This window comes from Myotis daubentonii, chromosome 9 (genome assembly GCF_963259705.1).
Source record: "Myotis daubentonii chromosome 9, mMyoDau2.1, whole genome shotgun sequence".
Classification (NCBI taxonomy): domain Eukaryota; kingdom Metazoa; phylum Chordata; class Mammalia; order Chiroptera; family Vespertilionidae; genus Myotis; species Myotis daubentonii.
Genome location: NC_081848.1, coordinates 37,906,885 through 37,929,486, shown reverse-complemented (window position 1 = coordinate 37,929,486; position 22,602 = coordinate 37,906,885). Strand labels below are relative to the sequence as shown.

Below are 22,602 nucleotides of genomic sequence, written 5' to 3'. Positions count from 1 at the left end.
CCCCCACCAGCCTTTGTCCCTTTCTCCCCTCCGCCTGTTGGCTTGACCAAGAGCCTTCAGTGCTTTGCCACAATTCTCACGTGTGCCCATCTGTCTGCTTCTCTGGTTTTATTTAATTCCCGATTAAACACATCTGGAGCTGTAGGTGAAGGTGTGCAGTGCACGGCCTGGTGGAGCTGGTGCCCAGTGAACCCTGCTCCCTCCCACCCCCCAATATTACTGGGGCAGCATGGTGGTTGCCAGGGCCCCAGTGAGTTCCTGGGGCTCCCTGGGAAAGACAGCTGGACCTCCTGCCTGCCCATATCCCTCCTCCAACGCTCTCCTAATAGCGCTCTGTTTTGCTTCCCCACCCTCATCTGCAGCACACTTACTGTTGTCTTTAACCCAGCTTTCTCTCCGTTTTCCTTGCTTTTCAGGCCTCCACTCAAACCCATAAACCATGGCCCCATAAGAGAGTAGCTGAGCCCAACTTAGCTCTTGAAAGTATTATCTTTGCATTCTGCCTCTTAGCGTTTTGTGAACATCTGTACAAAGAACACTATATAAAAATAAATTATATTTCAGTGTGCTGTAAGTACCCACCAGCCTTAGTGAGCTTCACTAAGAGGCTGTTTTATACAGGGCTCTTCACTCTAAGTGCATACGGGATGAGATGGTAATTCTCGTTAGAAGGGATGACTCATCCCTTCTCTCTCGCACCGCTGTCCCCGCCCCCACCTGGCAGCTTTTCTTTAGAAAGCGCTTGGCAGGGAATCACTGTGCTTCCTGGGGGCTGCAGGCTTTGCTGCCTCAAACTGAGTCTATTTCACCTTAGAAAGAATAAGTAGAATCCCCAAAGCAGTGCCACCTCACTGTGTTTTCGGCCTGGGGAGCCATCTCTGGCTTCCACCAATGAGCAATGACTCAGGCATCAGGTCTCAGTTCCAGGAGCACCTCACCTGGGAGCCCTTCCTGGTCCTCACCATCCAAGCTGAGACAGCTGCTCCCTTTCCCTCCGATAGGCACTCCCTGCACGTGACCTCCCTACCGTGTTTCTCACCTACTAGCCGCTTTGTAATCGTCGATTTTGTCTGTTTCCCAGGCAGAGAACTCCTGGGCTTGCTCAGTGTCTAGCACAGGACCAAGCCCGAAAGGACACAAAGCAGATGACTGATGAGGGAGAAAAACCGAAGGGAGTTTCCCCAAAGGGCGTGCCAAAATCTCAGGATGACAGATCTCCTTTGGTGTTTTCCTTGTTGATTCTTGCAGGACCATAATGAAGGCCAAAGGCAAACGGTAGATCATGGCAGCCTTGAAACTATCGCCAGGGGGTTATCATTAGACCCTATGTGCCCAAATCTGAAGCAACACTGGGGTCCTGTGTGGAGGAGAGCAGTCTCGCCCACCTCCCGAGTCCTTGGTGGTCTCAGCCATGATGCTGCCTGTGCTGTTAGAAGGCATTAACTGAGCAAGAAACCAGGCCTCCCTTCTCTGGGCCAGGGGAAACCAAGCTAGCTGAAGGTGAACTTCGAAGACACTTGGCAAAGGTTGATCACTCCTCTCAGGGGAAATCTGCTTTTCAAGGACCCCCATGCCATTCCTTCTACCCCCACAAGGGGACATGAGGTTAACTGTGGCTGCCTCTTCCTTCCTGACCTCCTGGTCATGCACCTGTGGGTCAAGTGGCCTGAAGACCTCCCTCACAGGGTTTCTGAAGGATGGCCCTTGGGAGCCCTTCTCGCGAGAGTCAAGAGTGGCCTGGAGCCCTACCTGGCTTGGCTCAGTGGGTAGAGTGTTGGCCTGCAGACTGAAGGATCTCCGGTTGGATTAAGGTCAAAGGCACATGCTTGGGTTGCAGGCTCTACCCCTAGTGGGGGGTGTGCAGGAGGCAGCTAATCAATAATTCTCTTTCATCATGGATGTTTCTATCTCTCTCTCTCCTCCTTTCCTCTCTGAAATCAATAAAAATATATATACATTTTTAAAAGAGTGGCCAGGAGTTCTGCACTGGCTCTGAGGAGTGGGACCTGAGCTCCCACGGGGCATGGGGAGTGGAAATCGCAGGTCCACACCGGGGCTCTCACCTCTGCCGCAGTCGGGGCCCAGAAAGCCCAGGAAGCAGTGGCAGGTCCCAGAGATGCAGTCCCCATTGCCGTAGCAGTTGCTGGGGCAGTTATCCACCGATTCTGGGGGAGAAAAGAGAAGGAGAGCTGAAAACAGAAACTTCTTCCCCAAACAGAAGGCCCAGGAATCAAGCCTCAGGTTAACACATTTGAGCTCTTCTTGCCTAGTCACTGAAAGCAACCAATGAAGTTAAGAATTATATGTTACTAGAGGCCCAATGCCGAAATTCGTGCAAGAGTAGGCCTTCCTTCCCCCGGCTGCTGGCACCGGCTTCCCTCTGGCACCTGGGTCCCGGGCTTCCCTTCGGCCACTGGCTTTGTCTGGAAGGTCGTCTGGTCTAATTAGCATATTACACTTTTATTTTTATAGACTAGGGGCCCGGTGCATGAAATTCGTGCACTGGGTGTCGGGGGGGGGGGGGGAGTGTCCCTCAGCCCAGCCTGCCCCCTCTCACATACTGGGAGCCTTCAGGCATTGACCCCCATCACCCTCCAATCGCAGGATCGGCCCCTTGCCCAGGCCTGACGCCTCTGGCTGAGGCGTCCGGCCCTGGCAGCGGGGAACCGCAGCTGCAGCGGCCCCACGATTGTGGGCTTCGCTTTAGGCCCTGGCAAGGGGCCCCTAGCTCCTGGGACTGCCAGCTTCGACCCTGTCCAGCTCCCATCGCTGGCTCCACCCCTACTTCCTGCTATCACTGGCCAGGGCGGCAAAGGCGCCTGATTCTCTGATCATGGCTGGGGGGCAGGGCAAAGGCGGCCCCAGGGCCGCCTTTGCCCTGCCCCCCAGCTCTTAGCTCCCCCCTGGGTTTCCGATCACTGTCAGTGGCAGGGGGCTTCTTCCTGCTTTCCCTTTCGCCTCCCTGCATTGTGCCTACATATGCAAATTAACTGCCATCTTGTTGGCAGTTAACTGCCAATCTTAGTTGGCAGTTAACTGCCAATCTTAGTTGGCAGTTAATTTGCATATAGCCCTGATTAGCCAATGAAAAGGGTAGCTCGTACGCCAATTACCATTTTTCTCTTTTATTAGTGTTGATATAGCCTTGGCCAGTGTACTCAGTGGTTAGAGCGTCAGCCAAAGCACCAATGGGTCTCGGGCTTAATTCCTGGTCAAGTGCACATACCTGGGTTGCAGGTTAAATCGGGTCCCGGTCAGGGTGTATGCGGAAAGCAACCAATCAATGTGTGTCTCTCTCTCACACTGATGTTTCTGTCCCAACCCTCCTTTCCACTCTCTCTAAAAATCAATGGAAAAGTATCTTTGGGTGAGGATTAACAAACAAACAACCTTACATTATTTTTACTCTTACTGAGATATATCTCCACTGACATTAAGAGTTGTGTGCTGGAAAATGTCTGCCTGAACTATTTTTTTTAATAAATCAAATTTGTATATAAAAATACATTAGAAACTTTTTGCAAAAAATATTAGTGAAAAAAATAGTTCAACCTGTTAGCAGGGCTATCTTTGGATGCTCGGTTATTGGGTGATTCTTGTGGTCTTTACACTTTCCTGTGTTGTTTTTTTTTCCACAATGAGCTGATATTCCAGGAATCTGGTTTTTAAAGCTACTGAGCATTTGTAAACCTATCTTTTCCCACCTCTGATTTTTCAAGCCTTAGTCCGGTTCCCTCCACACCTGCTAACCAACAGCTGCATCGCCAGCCTCTCAGCTTCCTCTTTTGCTCCCTCCCCTCTCCTCCCCTCCCCTTCCCACCTCCCCTTTCCCTGATTCATTTACCACCCAGCAGCCTGAGTAATGATGTCTCTGAAACATTCTCCTACTTAAAACCATTCAATGGGGGAGAAATGAAAATATCCAAGCTCCTTTAAAAGGCATAGATCTGGAAACAGCCCAAGTGTGCATAAGAAAGCTGTGGTACATTCCCACCATGGAATACTATGCAGCTGTAAAAAAGAAGGATCTCTTATCCTTTGAGATAACACAGAAGGAACTGGAGAGTATTACGCTAAGCAACATAAGCCAGTCAGAGAAAGACAAGTATCACGTGACCTCACTCATATGTGGAATCTAATGAACAAAATAAACTGACCAACAAAATAAAGTCCAGAAGCATGGAAACATGGAAAAGACTGACAAATCTCAGAGGGAAGGTGGAGAAGGGTGGTGGGATGGGAAGAGATTAACTGAAGTTAACCAAAGAACTTATATGCATATATGCTCTGCCCATGGGCACAGACAACAGTGTGGTGATGGCTGGGGGTGGGGCGGAGAGGAGGAAGTGTGGAGAAAATAGGGGACATCCATAATAATGTCAACAATAAAAAATACACTTAAAAAAAGGCATAGGAGTTTCCTTTCATATTCCCGTTGCCCCCTGCACTCCTTATGTTGTTGGTCAGTTTATTTTGTTCATTAGATTCCACATATAAGTGAGATCATGTGATAGTTGTCTCTCTCTGACTGGCCTATTTCGCTTACCATCTGCTATGATGCCCCTCTTGAAAGATGTTCCTTTCTCTAATTCTTCCTCATACTTTGGGACTGTCTGAGTGACACGTCATGAAATATCAAATTCATTTCAGAAAGGTTTTAGTAAAAAAGTAGTCAGTGTTGTGTAGCTCCAGTTGGTACAGCCATTAGCTGGAAAATCTATGCATGCCAAACTGCCCTCTTCCTAAATGCTGGATGTGGAACAAAGGAGAGAAGTCACTATATGTGACTATCTTCTTTGTGCCATGTATTTCCACAAAGTTTGTCTCATTTCACTGTCACCAAATCCAAAAGGATGCATGGTTATTCCCCCCCCCCCCCTTTTTTTTAATTTAAGGTGGCTGGGAGATGAAGTGACTTGCTGAAGGCCACACAGATACAATGGCATGGAGGCAAGATTCAAACCCAGGCCTTAGGACGCCAAGCCTGGTCTTCTTCAATACTATTATGCTCTCTGGGCCTTAAAGAAATTCACTCCATAGTAAGCCAGGAGAATGAGCGAGGTGGCAGATCTGGGGGACAGAGAGGCCAACCCTGAAGACACCAAAGGACTCAGCTGAAAGGTACAGAATTCTAGAACTTTTAGAACTTAAAGGGATTCAAGAGACCATCTAGCCCAGCGGTTCTCAACCTGTGGGTTGAGACCCCTTTGGCGGTCGAACAACCCTTTCACAGGGGTCGCCTAAGACCATCCTGCATATCAGATATTTACATTACGATTCATAACAGTAGCAACATTACAGTTATGAAGTAGCAACGAAAATAATTTTATGGTTGGGTCACAACATGCGGAACTATATTTAAAGGGCCAGAAGGTTGATCCACTGATCTAATCCAAAGCTTTCATTTAATAGAGAAGGAAACTAAGGTGAGGAAGGGCAGTGACTCACCAAGGCCTCAGAGTGAGTCTGCACTCAGAGTTGAAAGTAGAGGAAAGGTGGGCAGAGTTAAGGATTCAACCACATCTCAGTTCACAACTAAGTCTTGAAGCCAAGGCGAAGGCCTCTGGTAGATGAGATGCTACCACAGAAGACAAGTCTTGCCTACGGGACATTTACAGCCTCAGTGGGGGCATGAGATGACACTGCCACCCAGGCAGCAGCACAGGACGTGAAGCGGCTCCACGTGGAGGTGAGGAAACCTGGCTGGGGTCCATTCTTCTGGCACCATGCTGGGTGACCTAAAGCAACTTCCAGCCCATCTCACCTTCCTCATATGTGAAATCAAGGTGAGGGCAGAGGTGACCCCTAGGACTGCTTCCTGTTCTAAAATTCTGTGTGTCTGAAATTGAGAGCAACCGTGCAGACAAGGCATCCACACAAGGGCATGGAGCTTTAACTGCATCAAAGCACTATGGGCCATGGACATAGACGATTACAGGGCCAACTTATGGGGACAGCTTATCTGGGGCAAAACCAGCAGAGGGGAAGGCTTCTCAGAGGAGGTGGGCGTGAAGAATGGCGTGGATATGGATAGAGAAGGGAAAAGACAGGGAGATGGGGAGGAACTCATCGCATGGTGCACTTCCCAGAAAGGTCTTTCCCAATTGTCAGCCACTATCAACTTGGAAGCTACTTTAAAAGTTTGGAAATAGGGTTCAAATGTGTGGTTCCTTTCATGAGTGGGTGGGAAATTCCACTTGCTCCATGTTGTTCCTCTGCTAACAGGAGCAATTTTACACTAACGGGTAAGAAGAAGAGGGTCTAACCCAGCATAAGTTCTCGTTTCAGGGCAAAGTGGTTGGGTCCTCACAAGCCATGGCCCCAGGTAATTCTGCTCTCACTTGCTTTGCCTGGAAGAATCCATCTTTCTAATACCTTTACTTTATAAGTGGCTTCCTAAACACTGATAGAGAGAGAGAGAGAGAGAGAGAGAGAGAGAGAGAGAGAGAGAGAGAGAGAGAGAAGAGAGAGAGAGAGAAGAGAAGAGAAGAGAAGAGAAGAGAAGAGAAGAGAAGAGAAGAGAAGAGGAGAGGAGAGGAGAGGGAGGGAGGGGGGGGAGAGAGAGAGAGAGAGAGAGAGAGAGAGAGAGAGAGAGAGAGAGAGAGAATGGCTTAGAAAGTTTCATTTTGAATATTCTTTAAAAATAAGAATTCTGAGTAAAGTTTAAGGAAAGATTATTTTCACTTTTAGCTACTGGCTAAGGTAGGACTGGAGGGTGGGCTCCACCTGCGGTATCACAGGAATACAGGACGGAGGCAGAAGGCCTGACCTCGGGTCTTGTTCTGCTTCTAAATGGCTGTGGGGCCTTGACTATGTCACTTCATTTTTCTGCACCTGTTTCCTCATCCCTGACTGCTTGGCAATTCCCATGCCTTCTTTCAAATACAGCTCCAATGTCACCTCCTCTGACAAGCCTTCCTGATTTCTTTTTTATTTTTTAATATTTCTTTATTGATTTCATAGAGGAAGGGAGATGGAGAGAGTGATAGAAACATCAATGATGAGAGAGAATTATTGATCGGCTGCCTCCAGCACACCCCCTACTGAGGATCAAGCCTGCAACCCGGGCATGTGCCCTTGACCAAATTGAATCCGAGACCCTTTAGTCTGAGGGCCTATGCTCTATCCACTGAGCCAAATCAGCTAGGGCCTTCCTGATTTCTTAAACAGGCTAAGTTACTCCAGGTCTCTCTCTTTCCTTCCCTCCTACTAAAACCCCAAACAGTCCCCAGCATTGACTGTGAACTCCCTGAGGGCAGGCACCAAGTTTATTCATTTCTGTATTTGCCCTTGTATCCATCTCACAGAGAGGGTCTCAATAAATGTGTGTTGCTATCACTGAGAGAATTCAACTGGATGATTTCAGAGGTCTCTCCCAGATCTAAAGTCCTATGGTTCAGTCCTTCTCAAAACCATGATATAAAAGTCTAATAAAATTACTATAATTACAGGATCGATTGCAGATCAGTGTTACACACACACACACACACACACACACACACACACACACATTCTAGATTTTGAATTATCTGCCACAAAGCTTTCATGGTGAAAAAGTGAGGAAAGTATGTTTTCTGTGACTGAGTCTGGTGTCGGTTGCTAAATCTGACAGCACAGAATGCCGTTTGCTACAATAACTTGCCCCAGGCTGTTGGTTTCAGAGAAGGCAGAAGTTTTAGGAAACATGGAATAATTTTACAATAGTAACAAGGAAGTGGGAGGGAGATGTTTGGAGAATATTGCTGTTTGATGAAATGTTTCTGTATATAGTTTTTCTTCCGTTTGGAAAGATTTCAACTACTTGGGGTCCACCTGGGATCCCACAAATGATGAGTCCCCTCTGAGGAGATAGCTCTACGCTAAACACTAGTGCAGGAGTGACACTCACTGGCTTGGGAGGAGTGTGAACTTTATTGACTAAACATGCTGTTATGTTTCCAATTAGTGTTTGGTGAATGTCTTCCGTCTGCAGTTCCTTCCTGCTTTGCTCATGTCCAAGCTGCAGCTGCCTTCATTCTGCAGAAGGTGTTCCTTCAGATCTGCTCAAATCTAAATGGAAAATGCAGCTGCCTACAAATAACTGATTTTCCTAATTGGGTATGTGGCATATGGGAAGGCAGGGGCCTTACCCCCCCCCCCCCCCCGTGCTTTTGTTTTTCCATCACCATAGTGGGTCCTGTTAGGAAAATTGATTCTTAGGAACGTGTTTTTCCTTCCATCAGTGTTGGAATGCAGAGTTTAAATGCTTCCTTAGCTCCTTCTCTGGACATGGGTTGTGAGTGGGCGTGTTCTCAGGATGTTGAACAAACTATTGCTCGAAATACAAAGGGGCATCAGCAGAAGGAAGAAAGACAACAGTGTTCTTCCCTGGAGGAGACATGGGAGACAGGAAACCACAGGGCCTCGGCGAAGCCACTGCAGCACCTCATCTTGTCTGCTCACTACACTTTTCCAGAACAAATCACTAGCATCAGCGTGTCCAGGTGAAAGGGTAACAGTTGATAAATACATCCTTCCAAATCCAGGGTTGATTGCCGGAAAAGCCTGCCTTCATTTGCCACCTTCTGCTTTTCTGTTTTGAAATCTCAAAGCCTCGTTTTGTAGGAAACAGGAGAGACCAGAGAAAGATCCTGCCTGGAGAAGGACTACTGGGCAGCCTAACTGTGGACTCCCATTTCACAGGAGCAGTTAGCCTAGAGAGGAAAGGAGGCTCCCTGTCCCCATCAGCTCCCCAGGGCCTGGGCACACCTGCTTCATGCCCTGGTCTGAGCAGGCACACCTCTATGGTCACAGGAGCCTGACCTTGGGTTCTAGCACCAAAGATAGAAGGAGCAGCTGTGAGGTGGGAGCTTACCAATCATCCTTGGCTTCTCTCTCTGCTTACCTTGCTCCATCCCTCCCTTCTAGTCCCCCCACCCCCCACCCCACACCCGTATTGTTCTCCTGTGATGTGTCCCAGATGACAGAAGCTTGTGTTTTCTACCTACAATTCCTTCCTCTGCTTCCCTCATGTCTCCTTCAGTTGTAAAAGTGGATGTTGGCAACTGTTTGGGAGAGCTCAGTTGAGGAACCAAGGTCTACCCAGTGCCTGGCAGAGACCCACTCTCTGACACCTCCTTTGGCTTCTCTGTAGGATGGATGCTAATGCTTAGGCAAGAAGGGAAGGATCTGGACTCCGGGACAGCCAACTGGACGACTGGATGTGTCACCTTGACTGCAGCTAGTGACATTCTACATCCTGAAAGGGGATTGGGTTTACTATTGGCAACCAAAAGAAGAGAGGGAAACAAACTAGATAGCATAGCTGGGATTTAACTCTACAGCAGCTCCAGGTTGAGGGAAGACTCTAACACGGATCTCCTCATCCCCTCAAATGAACTGTGAAAGATATGTCACTTACTCATTACTTATAATAATTATGAGAAATAGGTACCTTTGCCACCATTTTACAGTTTCAGATGGAGATCGAGAGCTGATGTCACTTTCTCAAGGTCACAGCTATAAGGGCAAATCTGGTAGGTGAACCAAGTTCTATCTGAAGCGGAAGTGCGTGGTGTATGGCCTGGACCAAAGTCGGGGCTCTGGAGCCAGGCTGCCTCTTACTAGCAACGTGCCTTTGGGCAAGTCATCTCTAAGCATCAGTTTCCTCACCTGTGAAATGGGGTTAATAATAGCACCCATTTCAGAGGGTTATTGTGAAGAGCAAATATTATAACGCTGTGCATGTAAGGAGGTTTGCCCAGGACTTGGCAGAGTTGGTATTTCAGTTTGAAGAAAGGGTCAGACATGCATTTCATTTGGAACTAAAACAACATACTTAGTTGATCTAATGAATCCCACCCAGGCAATGTGGGTTATTGGGGATAAACACACGCACATATGCATATAAAACACAGAGCAACTCCCCATGGTTAAACCGGGAAAACAAACAAGCACTGAGCTGAATGTGAAGAAGGCAGGGTGTTTGGGTAAATTCCCTCCTGGGGAAAAGCACTGTCAAAGCAAATTAAACCTGTTGTCTCCCAGAAGCCCAAACACAGGCAGACTCATGCCAACAACTGAAAGAACTTTCCTCCCTCTGCACACTAGATTGGCACTGGGCAGGTGCCAGGTGCTGGAAAGCTGTTCCATGGCCCGCGAGGTGTCAGTCCCTGTAGGTGCCCCAGCTTCCTCTGCAGATGATGGAATTCAAAGGCTTTTCATCTGCAACAGTCTAGGTCAAGGCAATGACAAAAACTTGACAAAGCCCCTGACAGCCTGGGCTTGAAGCCAGGTCTGCACTGGCATATGAACTGGGAGATCTGTTTTCAATCATACCCAGAAGTCTACCAACCACTACTAAGCGCAGCTCTAAGGAGGGGGGTCTAGGAAAAAGACTGTTCCCTTGATGATATTAGGTCTTGGTTCTTTGTTAATTATTTGGGGGCAAAACAAATTTCATCAATAAGACTATGAACTCCTTGAAGATAAGCAGCACGTCTGGTTCTTCAAAGAATGATGAGTGCTACACACACTCAAGTCCTCAGTGATATTTGTTACTGAGAAACTCAGCAGGAATACAAGGGAGAAATGAAATGCAGGGCAGTATGCCTGGTACAAGTCAGACTCAAGAGAACAGTTGGTGGTCAACAGGCTATTGTTTCCTTGTACAATGCCTAGAATGAAGGGAGGGACAGGAAGTTCAATTTTGTATTGTACTCTCAGACCATATTTGGAGTTCAGTAGTTCACATCTGGGGGCCACATTTAAGTGCCTGATAAGACTAACTGGAGCGTGTTCATCAAAGAACAACCAGAAGGATAAGAGAACTTGAAACCACATTTCAAATAAAGAATTTTTGGAGGATCTGGGAATTTAGCCTATAAAGGGGTATGAGCTCTGTTTAAAAACATCTGAAGGGCTAATATGGGAAATAAGGATTAGACTTTTGTTCTGTGGCCCTAATAGGTCCAATGAGTAAGGACTACAGTCCTTGGGGAGTGGACTTGGTTCAAAAGAAGAAATAATTTTGTAAGCCTGAGAGTGGAATACCACTTCCTATGTTGGGTTATAGTCTGTGGATGAAAATTGTAAACTTGAGGGCAGGAAATATGTTCTTCATCTCTGAATAATCAATAAGTATCCCCATGGACTCAAAGCAGGTGGTAAATGACTGTTTATTGGGTGGATGACTACATGAAGGGACGAGGTAACCTATCAGATCATACATGGGCAGTCACTGTATGTACTGAAAAAGAGGGCAAATTGCTGACTGGTGGGGATACTGCAGGCGGATTAAAGGTAAGCTGTATGACATCTTCCAAACCTGAAATCTTATGATTCTCTGAGTCATGGTGGAAGGGAACATGCCTGGACTTTATCAAGAAACTTGGGTTCTGCCCTAACCGGTTTGGCTCAGTGGATAGAGCATCGGCCTGCAGACTGAAGGGTCCCAGGTTCAGTTCTGGTCAAGAGCATGTACCTTGGTTGTGGGCATATCCCCAGTAGGGGGTGTGCAGGAGACAGCTGATCGATGTTTCTCTCTCATTGATGTTTCTCTCTATCCCTCTCCCTTCCTCTCTCTATAAAAAAAAAATCAATTTTATATATATATATATATATATATATATATATATATATATATATATATATGAAACTTGGGTTCTAGTCCTACACCTGCCACCAGCTTGTTAGGTGACCTTGGCCCTTTCTCTCGGGGGCTGTTTTTTCACATCCAAATTCACTAAATTTATTCAGCAAGTATTTACTGAGCATCTACTGTGGCTCAGGAAATGTTCCAAGGGAAATGGATGGCTTGGGTGATCTTTCAGATTTAACATCCTGTGATCTAATGAATTAAACCAAATTATCAGTACTTAGAAAAGGACACAAACAGATTAAGAAAAAGAAATCTTAGATCATCATCATGTTTAGGGCCTGAGGGAGAAAAAGAAAGTTTGTTGCTTAAGGGCAGGCTCCAACTTTTCTAACCTGTCCTCAGATAACTAGCCTCATATTATCATCTACCCTGCGAGGGGGGTCTCAGAGAGTCACCCAGGCTGAGAGAACAGGGACGGGACTGGGGAGCAGGTGGCTGGCTGGCTGCCTCTAGTGAAGAGCTCCCACATCTTTTCCCAGGGCTGTCAGCAGCAGCTTTGGCAGCTGTCAGAGTCCCTGCAGTTGGCTCAGGTTCTGCTGCCTTTCCCAGAGAATGCTGCGCATGCATCGCCTCCTCCCAAGCCCCGTGAGCATATGCCAGAGGGGCCACTGAGACACACACATCACATGGTGATGAGGCGGACAGGTGCTATGCTGCTCAAGAGCATAAGGGCCTTCAAAGGAGAGGTGCTGCTCACATGTTTGTAAACACTTTTCCCTCCCTTATATATTCATCAATCCTTCACCCACAGCTCCTTCTGAGGAGCCCTGCTCTGCCCACAGTCCCTGCCTGGGTAGCTGGCACAGGCAGACCAGATGATGCCACCTCCCCACTGGCCTTAGGTGACTGGACCGGGATGAGCTCCTGACTCAAGGATACTAGATTCACATGCTGACTAACCGACACTCTATGACATGGCCAGAGTCCCAGCCTCTAGTATTTGAACTGAAATGTGCTCAGGGAATGCGGCAGTGGGCCACACAGCCCATGAGAAGAAGAGAATGAATGGGGCCCCTGGAGCTTCCTGGACTTCCAGAGGCTTTTCAGTGTCTATTTTAGTCCCAAACCATGTCAATCTTTCAGAAACAAAGTCACCGCCACAGCTGCCTTTCCTTGAAGTTGCTTGAGTGTGGTTTTGCTTCTTGCAACTGAACGAATCTTAACATATCCATTCACCTGGACCTTATTGGGCTGTGCCTGGTAGTTTGCAGGCTTTGATGATAACTGCTAAGTGCAGGACTTAATGTTTCATTTTTATTGATTTCAGAGAGAGGGAGAGGAGAGATAGAAACATCACTGATGAGAAAGAATCATTGATTGGGTGCTTTCTGTTCGTCCCCTACTGGGGATCAAGCCCACAACCTAGGCATTTGCCCTGACTGGGAATCGAACTGTCACCTCCTGGTTCATAGGTCAATGCTCAACCACTGAGCCATACCGGCTCGGCAGGACTTAGTGTTTTTAAACCATTTCTACATGCAGTTTTATTTGACCCTTACAACAGCTCTATATGGAGGAAGGGAAGGTGCTATGTATGATTTGCTGTTCTGTAGATGAGAACACGAAGGCACAGATAACTGGCTGAGGTTCATGCAGCTACTCAGTGGCAGGACTACCCATTTCCTACCCAACCTAGGGGTTCCTCCATCATACCCACTGCCGGTCCGATAATAACACATGCTGGTCCCACTCCTTCTGCCTTCAGTGTGTTAGGTACAGATTGAGGACTACTCAAAGGATGCTGCCAAGACCAGGAACTTCCAAATAGCACCAATTTGGGTTTTGTTCACGGAAATTCTTGTTTTAAAACATACCTGCTAGCAATCGAAATGCAGTTCCGGCCACTCACAACCATATCATGCTGGACAATAATATTGATCCATTTACTCTTTATCATTCCTCCCTTCAAACGAGTATCTGTGGGCTCCGCTGTGCTGATGCCATCAGGGGGACCCAAAGTGTGGTCCCCATTTGAAAGGAGCAGTGGGAGGCTTTGGGCTTTGGAATAGGAACAGATCTGGGTCTAAACGGCAACTCTTTTGAGGGTGAGACTTAGAGTAAGTCACCGCATCTGTGATCTCAGTTTACTTATCTGTAAAATGAGAAAACCACGGTCCTATACCCTTGTTGTGAAGATTAAATAAAACCACTATATACATATATAGGTATGTGTATATGTATGCGTATATATTTAGACATATACCTGGAACATAGAAGGTGCTCTGGAAATGTTGCTTCACTCCTATCTCTAGTATACTTTCAGTGGTCATCAAATTTTAGCCTGTGTCCGTCCCCTGAAGGGCTTGTGAAAGCATGAATTGCTAGGCCTGACCCCTGGAGTTTCTGATTTAACAGGCCTGGGAAGCGACCCAGGTGATACTGATACCCTTGGTCTGGGTACCACTTTAAGAAGCACTGGTCTGGAAGAAAGGCTGAGACTTTAACACAGGTCCATCAAAACAAGCCGGAGAGGCCCGGCCGGCGTGGCTCAGTGGTTGAGCATCCACCTATGAACCCGGAGGTCACGTTTTGATTCTCGATCAGGGCACTTGCCTGGGTTGCAGGTTTGATCCCCAGTGTGGGGTGTGCAGGAGGCAGCCGATCAATGATTCTCTCTCATCATTGATGTTGCTATCCCTCTCTCCCTCTCCCTCTCCCTTTCTCTTTGAAATCAATAAAAAATATATTTTTAAAAAACCACAAAAAAACACACAAGCCAGAGGACAGAAAAATCCCAACTCTGCAAGAATGCAAACACTTGTGGGCCACATCCAAACGGGAGGGCTCGGTCCTCCTGGAGGTGGTATTTGAGTGGCTCTAACAGAGTAGGCAGCCTTTTGAAATGCAAAGCAGTTCTGGGCAAGGCGGGGGTCCAGTAAACCAGATCCAGAACAATAATCTCTGCTGCTCCCACGCAGTGACCTGCTGATCAGCATGCCAACTTCACGTCAAGTCTGTCTTCAGAACAAATTATTTAAGAAATCAGTTTTTTAAAAGCTCAACTCAGCTGCTGGCTAGAGAGTTCCATCTAATGAGCATCACTTTGTGCTGAATAATTCTGTGCTGACAGACAACAACGGGGGAACAGACACGGGCTCTGAGGAGGTGGGGGGAGGGGAACTGCTAATTATTCTCCAATCATTTACCAGGGCTTGTTACCAAGCTCAAGATGGCTTGCAAACCAAGAGGAAACCAAGTCCCCCTTCCTCCTGTATGTCAGCACAGCCAGGACCGAAAACGCCCAGAACTGTGTAAAAATGACTTGCGGGCTAGAACTCCCGTGCTGGCCTGCACTCCACTTGGACAATGGACATGTCTGGCTGGCGCAACCCCTCGCCTGGCCCACTGTGCCAGCGTCCTAAGTGGACTTCTGCCTCCAGCCTTGTCCCTTTCAGCCCACCCTGTCAACCACAGCTGTCACTCTGAAATTGTGTCTCTCCAGGTCACCGCTCCATAGCATCTAGCATATATATCACAAACCTGAGGCCTGTGGACACTTTTGTTTGCAAAGTATTTTAAAATTTTTGAATTCTTTGCCCGATTTTTTTTTTTGGGGGGGGGGGGGGTAAGTCCATAGAAAAATCATACTGGCTTTTCTTGAAAAATTGGGAAATCCAGCGTGGCAGCAACCTCCTCTCATTGAGGAGAGGCCCGGACCCTGGGGTTGACACACTGCCGTTCCTGCAGCTTCTTACGCTGTGGTCACCGCCTGTCCCCGAGGCACCTGAAGGTATGACCCTGGGCTGAGCAGTGCTTCCCGACGCTTATTCCAGTACCGTCCTCAGGCTGTTGCCATAGTCACAAACCATCCATCCTATTATTCACTTGTTGTTTTTTTTTTTTTTTCTCATTTATTTTCTTAAAACAGAAATTCGGTATCATTATGAAATAATGGCTTGACATACCTAATTATACTTTTTTTCCAGTTTACTGAAATAAATTCATAATTGTTGAAATAGAATCTGTCCCTATCATCTAAAATCATCTCAAGAACTGTACTTTCGGGAACACTGGAAAGGAGGAAGCCCGCATTTCTGAACCAGGAGTTTAAGGCTCCGATTTCCTTCCCAGACTGGTTCCTTTGCCACAAGGGTCCTCATGCCCACTTTTTGCTGCTGCTAAATTGCTCCCCCCCCCCCACTCCTGAACCCACACAACCTTTCCGGCATCCCCAATGGTGCCAACGCTGAGAGGGCCTGCAAAGCCCATCCTCCACCCCCTTACAGCTGTGCAACTCCTAACCATCCTTCCTGGCCCAGTTTAAATATTACCTCTTCCATGAAGCCTCCCCAGATTCCTTCTAGCAAGAGAGCTTTCTCTCTCTCTCACCTAAATCCTAATGGCGATTTAATTCGATCCTGCATGTATCACCCACTGCTTTCCACCTGGAAGTATGGTTATTTATGAATATGGCCCCTTTACCCTAGCAGACTGCAAACTCCTTGAAAGGAAGGGATCCATTTCCAATTTGCCTTCTTGTCCGTGTCTCCCTGGGGACTGGCGTGTGCCTTGTCTAGAGCAGCTCTCACTCAACACTTGTCAAATATCAGATGACAAAGAGTGGCTTGATTTCTGCCTCCAACCCTGATGCTGGGCTCCTTCTGTGGGGTCTGGGTGGCTCACTTCCTTCCTTTTTTAATTCTTTCTCTTTTTTTCGTATTTCACTTCTATACATTCTTTTCCAGGCCTGCAGCTTCTCTGTCATTTCTCTTCCTCCAGTCCTGTTCCATCAGTTAAACACTGTATTGGGGTCTCTTCTCCCAAAGCAGTGCTAACTGTGTGTTTGGGGAACACACAGTAATAAAACTTTGCAGGGCCCTAAACCTGTTCTCTGGCAAGAGCTGTCATGATGGTTTCTGTGAATTATATACTTGAATTACTTCTTCTAGGACATAACACAATAATGTGATTAATAGGATGGACAAATTCTCAGACTCCGGTGGATCTTTCTTTACAATAATTATAATGTGTGTTGGCCTATCTCACAATGATTTGAACAGTATTTCTTCCTTATTTATCTGGTAGGTAACACTCAACATAATAACTTGGGTCTATATCTTTGGGCCAGAGGCCAAGTTAGACTTCTGTTGGACACCAAATCCTATTATAGATCATGGTAATGTAATTATATGTTCACGTTAAATATTTTATAGCTGCTCTAGCCACGGAGGCAGATCACACTCCCTCAGCCTCTAGGCAGAAACTGTCCAATGACAAAAGCAAAGACTACATATCTTGCAAGGAACTGAGAAATGGTTGCTGTGTTGAAAATTTTATGGAACCTTCCTCCCCCTCTGACTCTGAGACACCATTGCACTAGCTTATAATACAAATGTGAGCGCCTGCCTGGCCCTGGCTGAAAAGAATGTGTCCTCAGACCCCTGACCAATGAAAGGCTGGCCTGTCCATGTGCCAGGGCTGTCTGCTGTCTACCGAGTAGGAGGTCTGGAAGCAGTCTACAGTCCTACTCCTGGCTGTCTGCATGCCTGAATGTCAAGGGCAGGGGGTTCCCTGTGGCTGGCCAGCCTTCCTCCTCACTCCCTGGTTCCTTGTACTTGTCCACGGGGCTGGAGTGTGAGCATACACCCAGGTGTGCTCAGTTCCTCGAGGCTGGATCCTGCCTTCAGCATCCTGGGACTTCAGTTGGCTGGAACTCCATGACCTGTGACTGAGCGTGGACTATGCAATCAGACGGACCTGGGTTTGACCTCCAGCTCTGACTCACACTAGCTGGACAACCCTGGACAAATCATTTAACATCTCTGAACCTTAAATGAATCCTAGTTTCCTTACCTATCCCACAGCAGGGCTGGGGAGTAACTGAGAAAGTGCATGTAAAGTACACGGCAGGGCTTGCAATAAATGTCTCATCAGTGGCAGGTAAAATGAAACCAAGTCAAAGCAAATCCATTTTGGACAGGCCAGGTTAGAGGCTGTCTGGCATAACAGGAAGAACACAGGCTTGAGGGAGGCCCTGGGTGTTCTCATCCCACTCTGCTACCTCCTGTGTGACCGTGAACAAGTCATTTCACTGATGTGTGTCCCACTTTCCTTGTCTGTAAAGGGGAAGTGATTATGACAGTGTGTACCACACAGTAGGTATTATAGTATTAGCTGCTGAGAGACTAAGGGAGCTGTGGACCCTTCCAAGTGGGTTAGTATTTCCTGGCTGTCCTCTGGCTGACCTCGGCTCCCTTCTCCATCAGGGGCCCTGGCATGCTGTGCGTGTGCATATCTGGGCAGGACAAGAGGGAGCCGGCTCTCAGCCTGGGACAGCAGCAGCTAATGCTCTAACTCCATCTCCACACAGTCCTGGCTTATATTATTAAGACACAACTAAGTCCATGTCAGATTATGTTTCTTCACCCGTATGGCACACTTCAACATTCTGGGATGTGCCCACACGGGAGTATGGGGACACTGAATTCTCTCTTCCCTTCAGCTCACACCTCCAAGGCTCAGATTGACATTCTATAGACATCAGTCCCTCTTTCTGGGACAGACGAGTTGTAAGGGTCCAGCCTCTCCTGGGACCTCAGGGTCATTTCTCACGCATCCCTTCACACCTTGAACCCCTGGCTTCTTCCCTCTGTTACGGCTTACCCTGAGCACCCTGGCTGCACCCACGACATGGGAGGCTGGTTCTGCTGATTGGGCCTGATCCATCGCTGCAGCTAGGGAGTGGGCCCAGCAGAGCACTCACACGCGCACACACACATGCACATGCACAGGCACACTGGCCTGTATGAGAAGAGAAGCTGCACCTGCTCCCTGTGAAGCTGAGGGTGATGGGGCCTAATGTAGGCTTTCTAGGACTTGCGGCTCTCAAAGAAAGTGGTAGAAAGCAGGAAAAACAGTTCATGGCCTTCCCAGGGAACAGACACCCCAGCCAAGCCTGCTGCCTCCTCCTGGGAAAGGGGTAAAAGGCCCCTGATCCTGAGCCCTGCACCTGTGGAGACAGTATCTCTGTCTTAGCCTGAGCGACTGCAGAGCCTGGCACCCGCCTCCGTTTCTGGCAGCTGGCCAGCGTTCAGAGGACACCGGTGCATGTCCTTCCCAAGCAGCGGGTTTGAGGGGCTGCTGCACTCACTGGTCACCTGATGGTGCAGAGGGTTCAGGAGAGCAGCTTTGTTCATGATGGCTGAGGGTAGCCCCTCTTCTTCCTCAGACCCTGGGGAAATCCCAACCTTCCCGCTCAACTGCCAGGACAGTAAATGAAGAGAAGGGCACTGGCCAGAGAATGCTTTCAAAGACACCCTCTGAAAGTCAAAGATGGGCTGGGACGTTCGACCTCTCTCTTGCCCTCTGAGCTTCTTAGATTTCTAGTGCAGGTACGAGTTTTTAATAGTGAAGTAATACACTCAGACATCCAATAAGGTAACAATAAATATAACAATAGCCATCACCACCATCCCTTAGCACACTAATCTCATCTATTATCTCATTTAACTGTCACCCCACACTTTTCAGATGAGGAAATGAAGGCTGAGAGAAGTGAGATGGCTTGTCCAAACATTCGTTACTGAAAACTTACTCTGCACGAGGTACAGGACATTAGCTGATTTCATTGCTCCCTCCCCTGGCTGCCCCCCTCGATCTCCACGCCTGCTTCTGCCAGTGCGATTAGGGCTTTGGAGGGCCACAGTGAGATCCAGGCCCCTCTGTAACCCCAGCTTCATGGCCAGGAGAAAAGCAAATGCTTGGCAAGATATAATGAAGGCACAGCCTCTGCCCGCTCCTCACAGCCTGAGTGGGTGACGAGAGGATGGATCACAATGTGGCAAGTGCCTGCAGTGAATACATGGGTAAAGCCCAGAGGAGGAACAGCACCCCAGGGACCCCCCACGGAGGCAGTGTAGCTCAGCATTGGGGTTGGGGAGGGTCTCCAGGCAGAGATGGGCCCTGGAGTATTTAGGAGAAAGCAGAGCACATGCAAACGCAGGTGTTCTCGGAATTAGGTAGAGCTGCGGGGCTGGCATGCAGGGTGAGCAGGATTCAGGCTGTGAAAGGCACTCAGCTAATGGATGCAGCAACAAGGGACAAGAGACCTCCCTCAGCTTGAGCTGGAGGCCCCAAGGAGTGTCACTGTGGACAAATCCAAGTGTAACTCTCTCTCCTGTACAGGTTGGCTGGAACTACAGGGCTGAGCCTTCGGCTCTGAAAGCATCTTTGTTCAGACTCTCTTCAGCCAGTCAACCGGACTGCTTTGGGATTCCGATTCCAAGTACAAATGAAAGAAAACAAGATAAGAGCCCAGAGCATGTCAGGCAGATTCCGCTGTGTTATCTCATTAAAGCCTTCCGAGCTCAGGGAGGATAACCACTTTCTCAAGGTCGCACAGCTGGGTGGCTCCAGAGCTGGAATGGGAACCTGCTCATCTCCCTCCCGGAGACACAGCCTCACCCTGCACTCCAAGCAGCTGCTCACCTGGACTTCTGTTCTGTGGCTCCTCCCTTCCTTTCTTCCTATCCAAACCCTCCTATGCCTTCTTGGCCACCCTATGCTGGAGTGACCCTCCTGGATGGTCTTCTCAAAATTCCTTTGACCCCTCACTCTGCACTACGTGGTCCCCCATCTGCTGTCTCGGTGCTCTCAGTGTTACGCCTTCTCTGGCTGTGAGAAACCTCTGAGAGGAAAAGGACCCCAGACCTGCATGCATCTGTCTCCCCCGGGAACAGCTTAGTGCTTTGCTAAAAATAAATAAATGTACAATCAATCCATATGTTTTTAAATTGATTTGCTTTTTATCAGAATTAGTTGGGCATGCAAAGGTCACACTACATTTGGACAACTGTGTGACCTTTTGTGAGAACAGTAAGTTTGAAAGCGTGGAAGGGAGTTGGGAATAACAATGATGTTAGCACTAGGTGGGAGCCTGCTCCACCTGCTCTGCCCCACTGCGGTCTGCTCTGTTTCCTAGGCCTGCTCCACACCCACTGCTCTGGGACTTCTCTTCACCCCCCCTCACTTATAGAGCTCCTTGTTTCCTGGAACCCCCTTCTGGGTTCCCCTTAAGGTTTTGGTGGAGTGCATTTCCCAGGAGCTCCCTGAGGAAAGGTGAACAGGAGGCATGATTTTAGGACTGTGCATAGCTGTAAATACCTTTATTCTACCCTAGACTTGACTGATAATTGATTGTCTACGTGAGATGAAGGGGGAACCCTAAGGGTCCAGGTGCTGCTGCTCAGATATCACTTAGACCTGAACTCATCCACATGTCAGCTCCGGGCCCACCCTTGCCCTCAGGCACCCCCTGGAGCCTCCTGCAGAGGTTTCCTGGGGGCTCTGCCCCTCCCTGGCATCACAGTCAGCAGGGGCCAGCACTCAGCTCTCTCCTGCTGCTGACTCAACCCACTTGCTCTTTTCCTGACTTGTCTGGATGGCCATTGTCTCTTATTCTTTATGTCCTTGTGGGTTTGTTCCTCATTTGTTTGTTTTACATCATTGCTCTCATTATGGTGGGACTCCAGGAGATAAATAATACAGTCAACCCCAAGTTCCTGTAGATAAAACTTGAGACAGTTTTCTAGTCCCTCTTTGCCGAAGCGCTCTCTTCCGTCAGCTTTAATAACAGCATACTTTCTGAGAGCCACTCACCCCACCTGCCTTTCCTGGCTCTTCCTCTGCCCAATAAATGCTGGTGGTCCTCAGGCTTCTGTCTAAAATCCTCCTCTCTTCTCACTCACCTTGCTCTCCCCATCAAATGCTTGAGGTCTCAGCTTAGATGTCTTGCACTCAAAGTGAGTCTTCTCTGACCCTATCCCAATTAGGTGAGCTCCCCTTGTTCAGTGCTCCCCAAGACCCATCCCTCTCCTTCATAGCCCATCATCGTCACTGACCATTGTCCTCCCTCTAGGCTGGGAGCACCTCCAGGGCACGTCCCTGTCCACCTGGTCACAGGTGCCACCATTGCCTAGCAGAGGGCCTGGCAATGCAGAAGGTGTGGGAGAAACCCATACTGAATGCATGCATACTTGCAAGGATAAGTGAATGAGTGGGTCAACCCATCAAACAGACTTGGATTTAAACCCAGGCTTGTCCATAGACTTGCTGTGTGACCTTGGACCAGTAAAAGAAGCTCAGCTGCTGTTTTTCCCAAAAAGCAACAATAATCCAAGTACCACCCTACCTCACTGGGTTGTAAAGAACAAAATAAAAATGAAAATCTGTGTGCCATTGTGCTGACTAAGCTGAAGGTCCTATACAACATAGCGGGCTATTACTGCCGAGGCCAACTCTGCTACACAGAAAATTCGTGTCTGTTCTGGTCAAGGAGGATGCGGGGCACAGAACTGCAGGCTCAGGTTTCAAATCCCAGGATTTTTTCAAATACACTTTCTTTCTTAAGGTGAATTCCACTGAGCCTTCTCCGGTGTCCTCTACCACCAGGCATTCGAGATGGAGGGACCACCCGGGCTCTTGTCTTTCACCTCAAGCCAAGCTGATTTAGAAAGCATGGAGATAAGCCTTCGTGGTTAACGGGTTTCACTCATGCATTCTTTTAAAAGTAAAAACAAAGCAATGAAAATATTTATATGCACAGAGAGCTGAAGGGACACGTGTGTCCGTTCACCTGCAGCGCTTAAGAAATGACACTGGCAGCAGACTTTGGTTCAACTTGGATCCTCTGCCGGTCCTCTAGATTGGCCCCTTCTATCACTTGCGCCAATTGTGGAGAACGGGAAATTTTTAGAAGCCCAGCTCTTAGGCCTCCTCTTTCAAAGCCCCCATCAGCTAGTGCTGTGAAGAGCTGCATGAGGTTCAGTTTGGAAGAGCTTCAGACTCCCACGGCCACCCGACCAACACCCTGACCAACACCCTCGAAATGTCATTTTGGTTTCAACAGCAGGAAGTGGGCAGGTAAGAACAGCAGTGGTCTCAGAGTAGAAAGGCTTGGATTGAAGTTCAAAATCCTGCTTCTATACTACTGAATTAGTCACATTACATTGTTACTAATGGATGTG

General features: G+C 48.1%; 1 protein-coding gene across 1 annotated transcript in view; it reads right to left on the bottom strand.

Moving 5' to 3' along the window:
- The window catches only part of TENM4 (teneurin transmembrane protein 4), a 756,175-nt gene that overhangs the window by 150,102 nt on the left and 583,471 nt on the right, over positions 1-22,602 (bottom strand). The window contains 1 exon segment of the mRNA XM_059708328.1: positions 2,064-2,165. Within this exon segment, the coding sequence (XP_059564311.1) occupies positions 2,064-2,165 (102 nt within the window).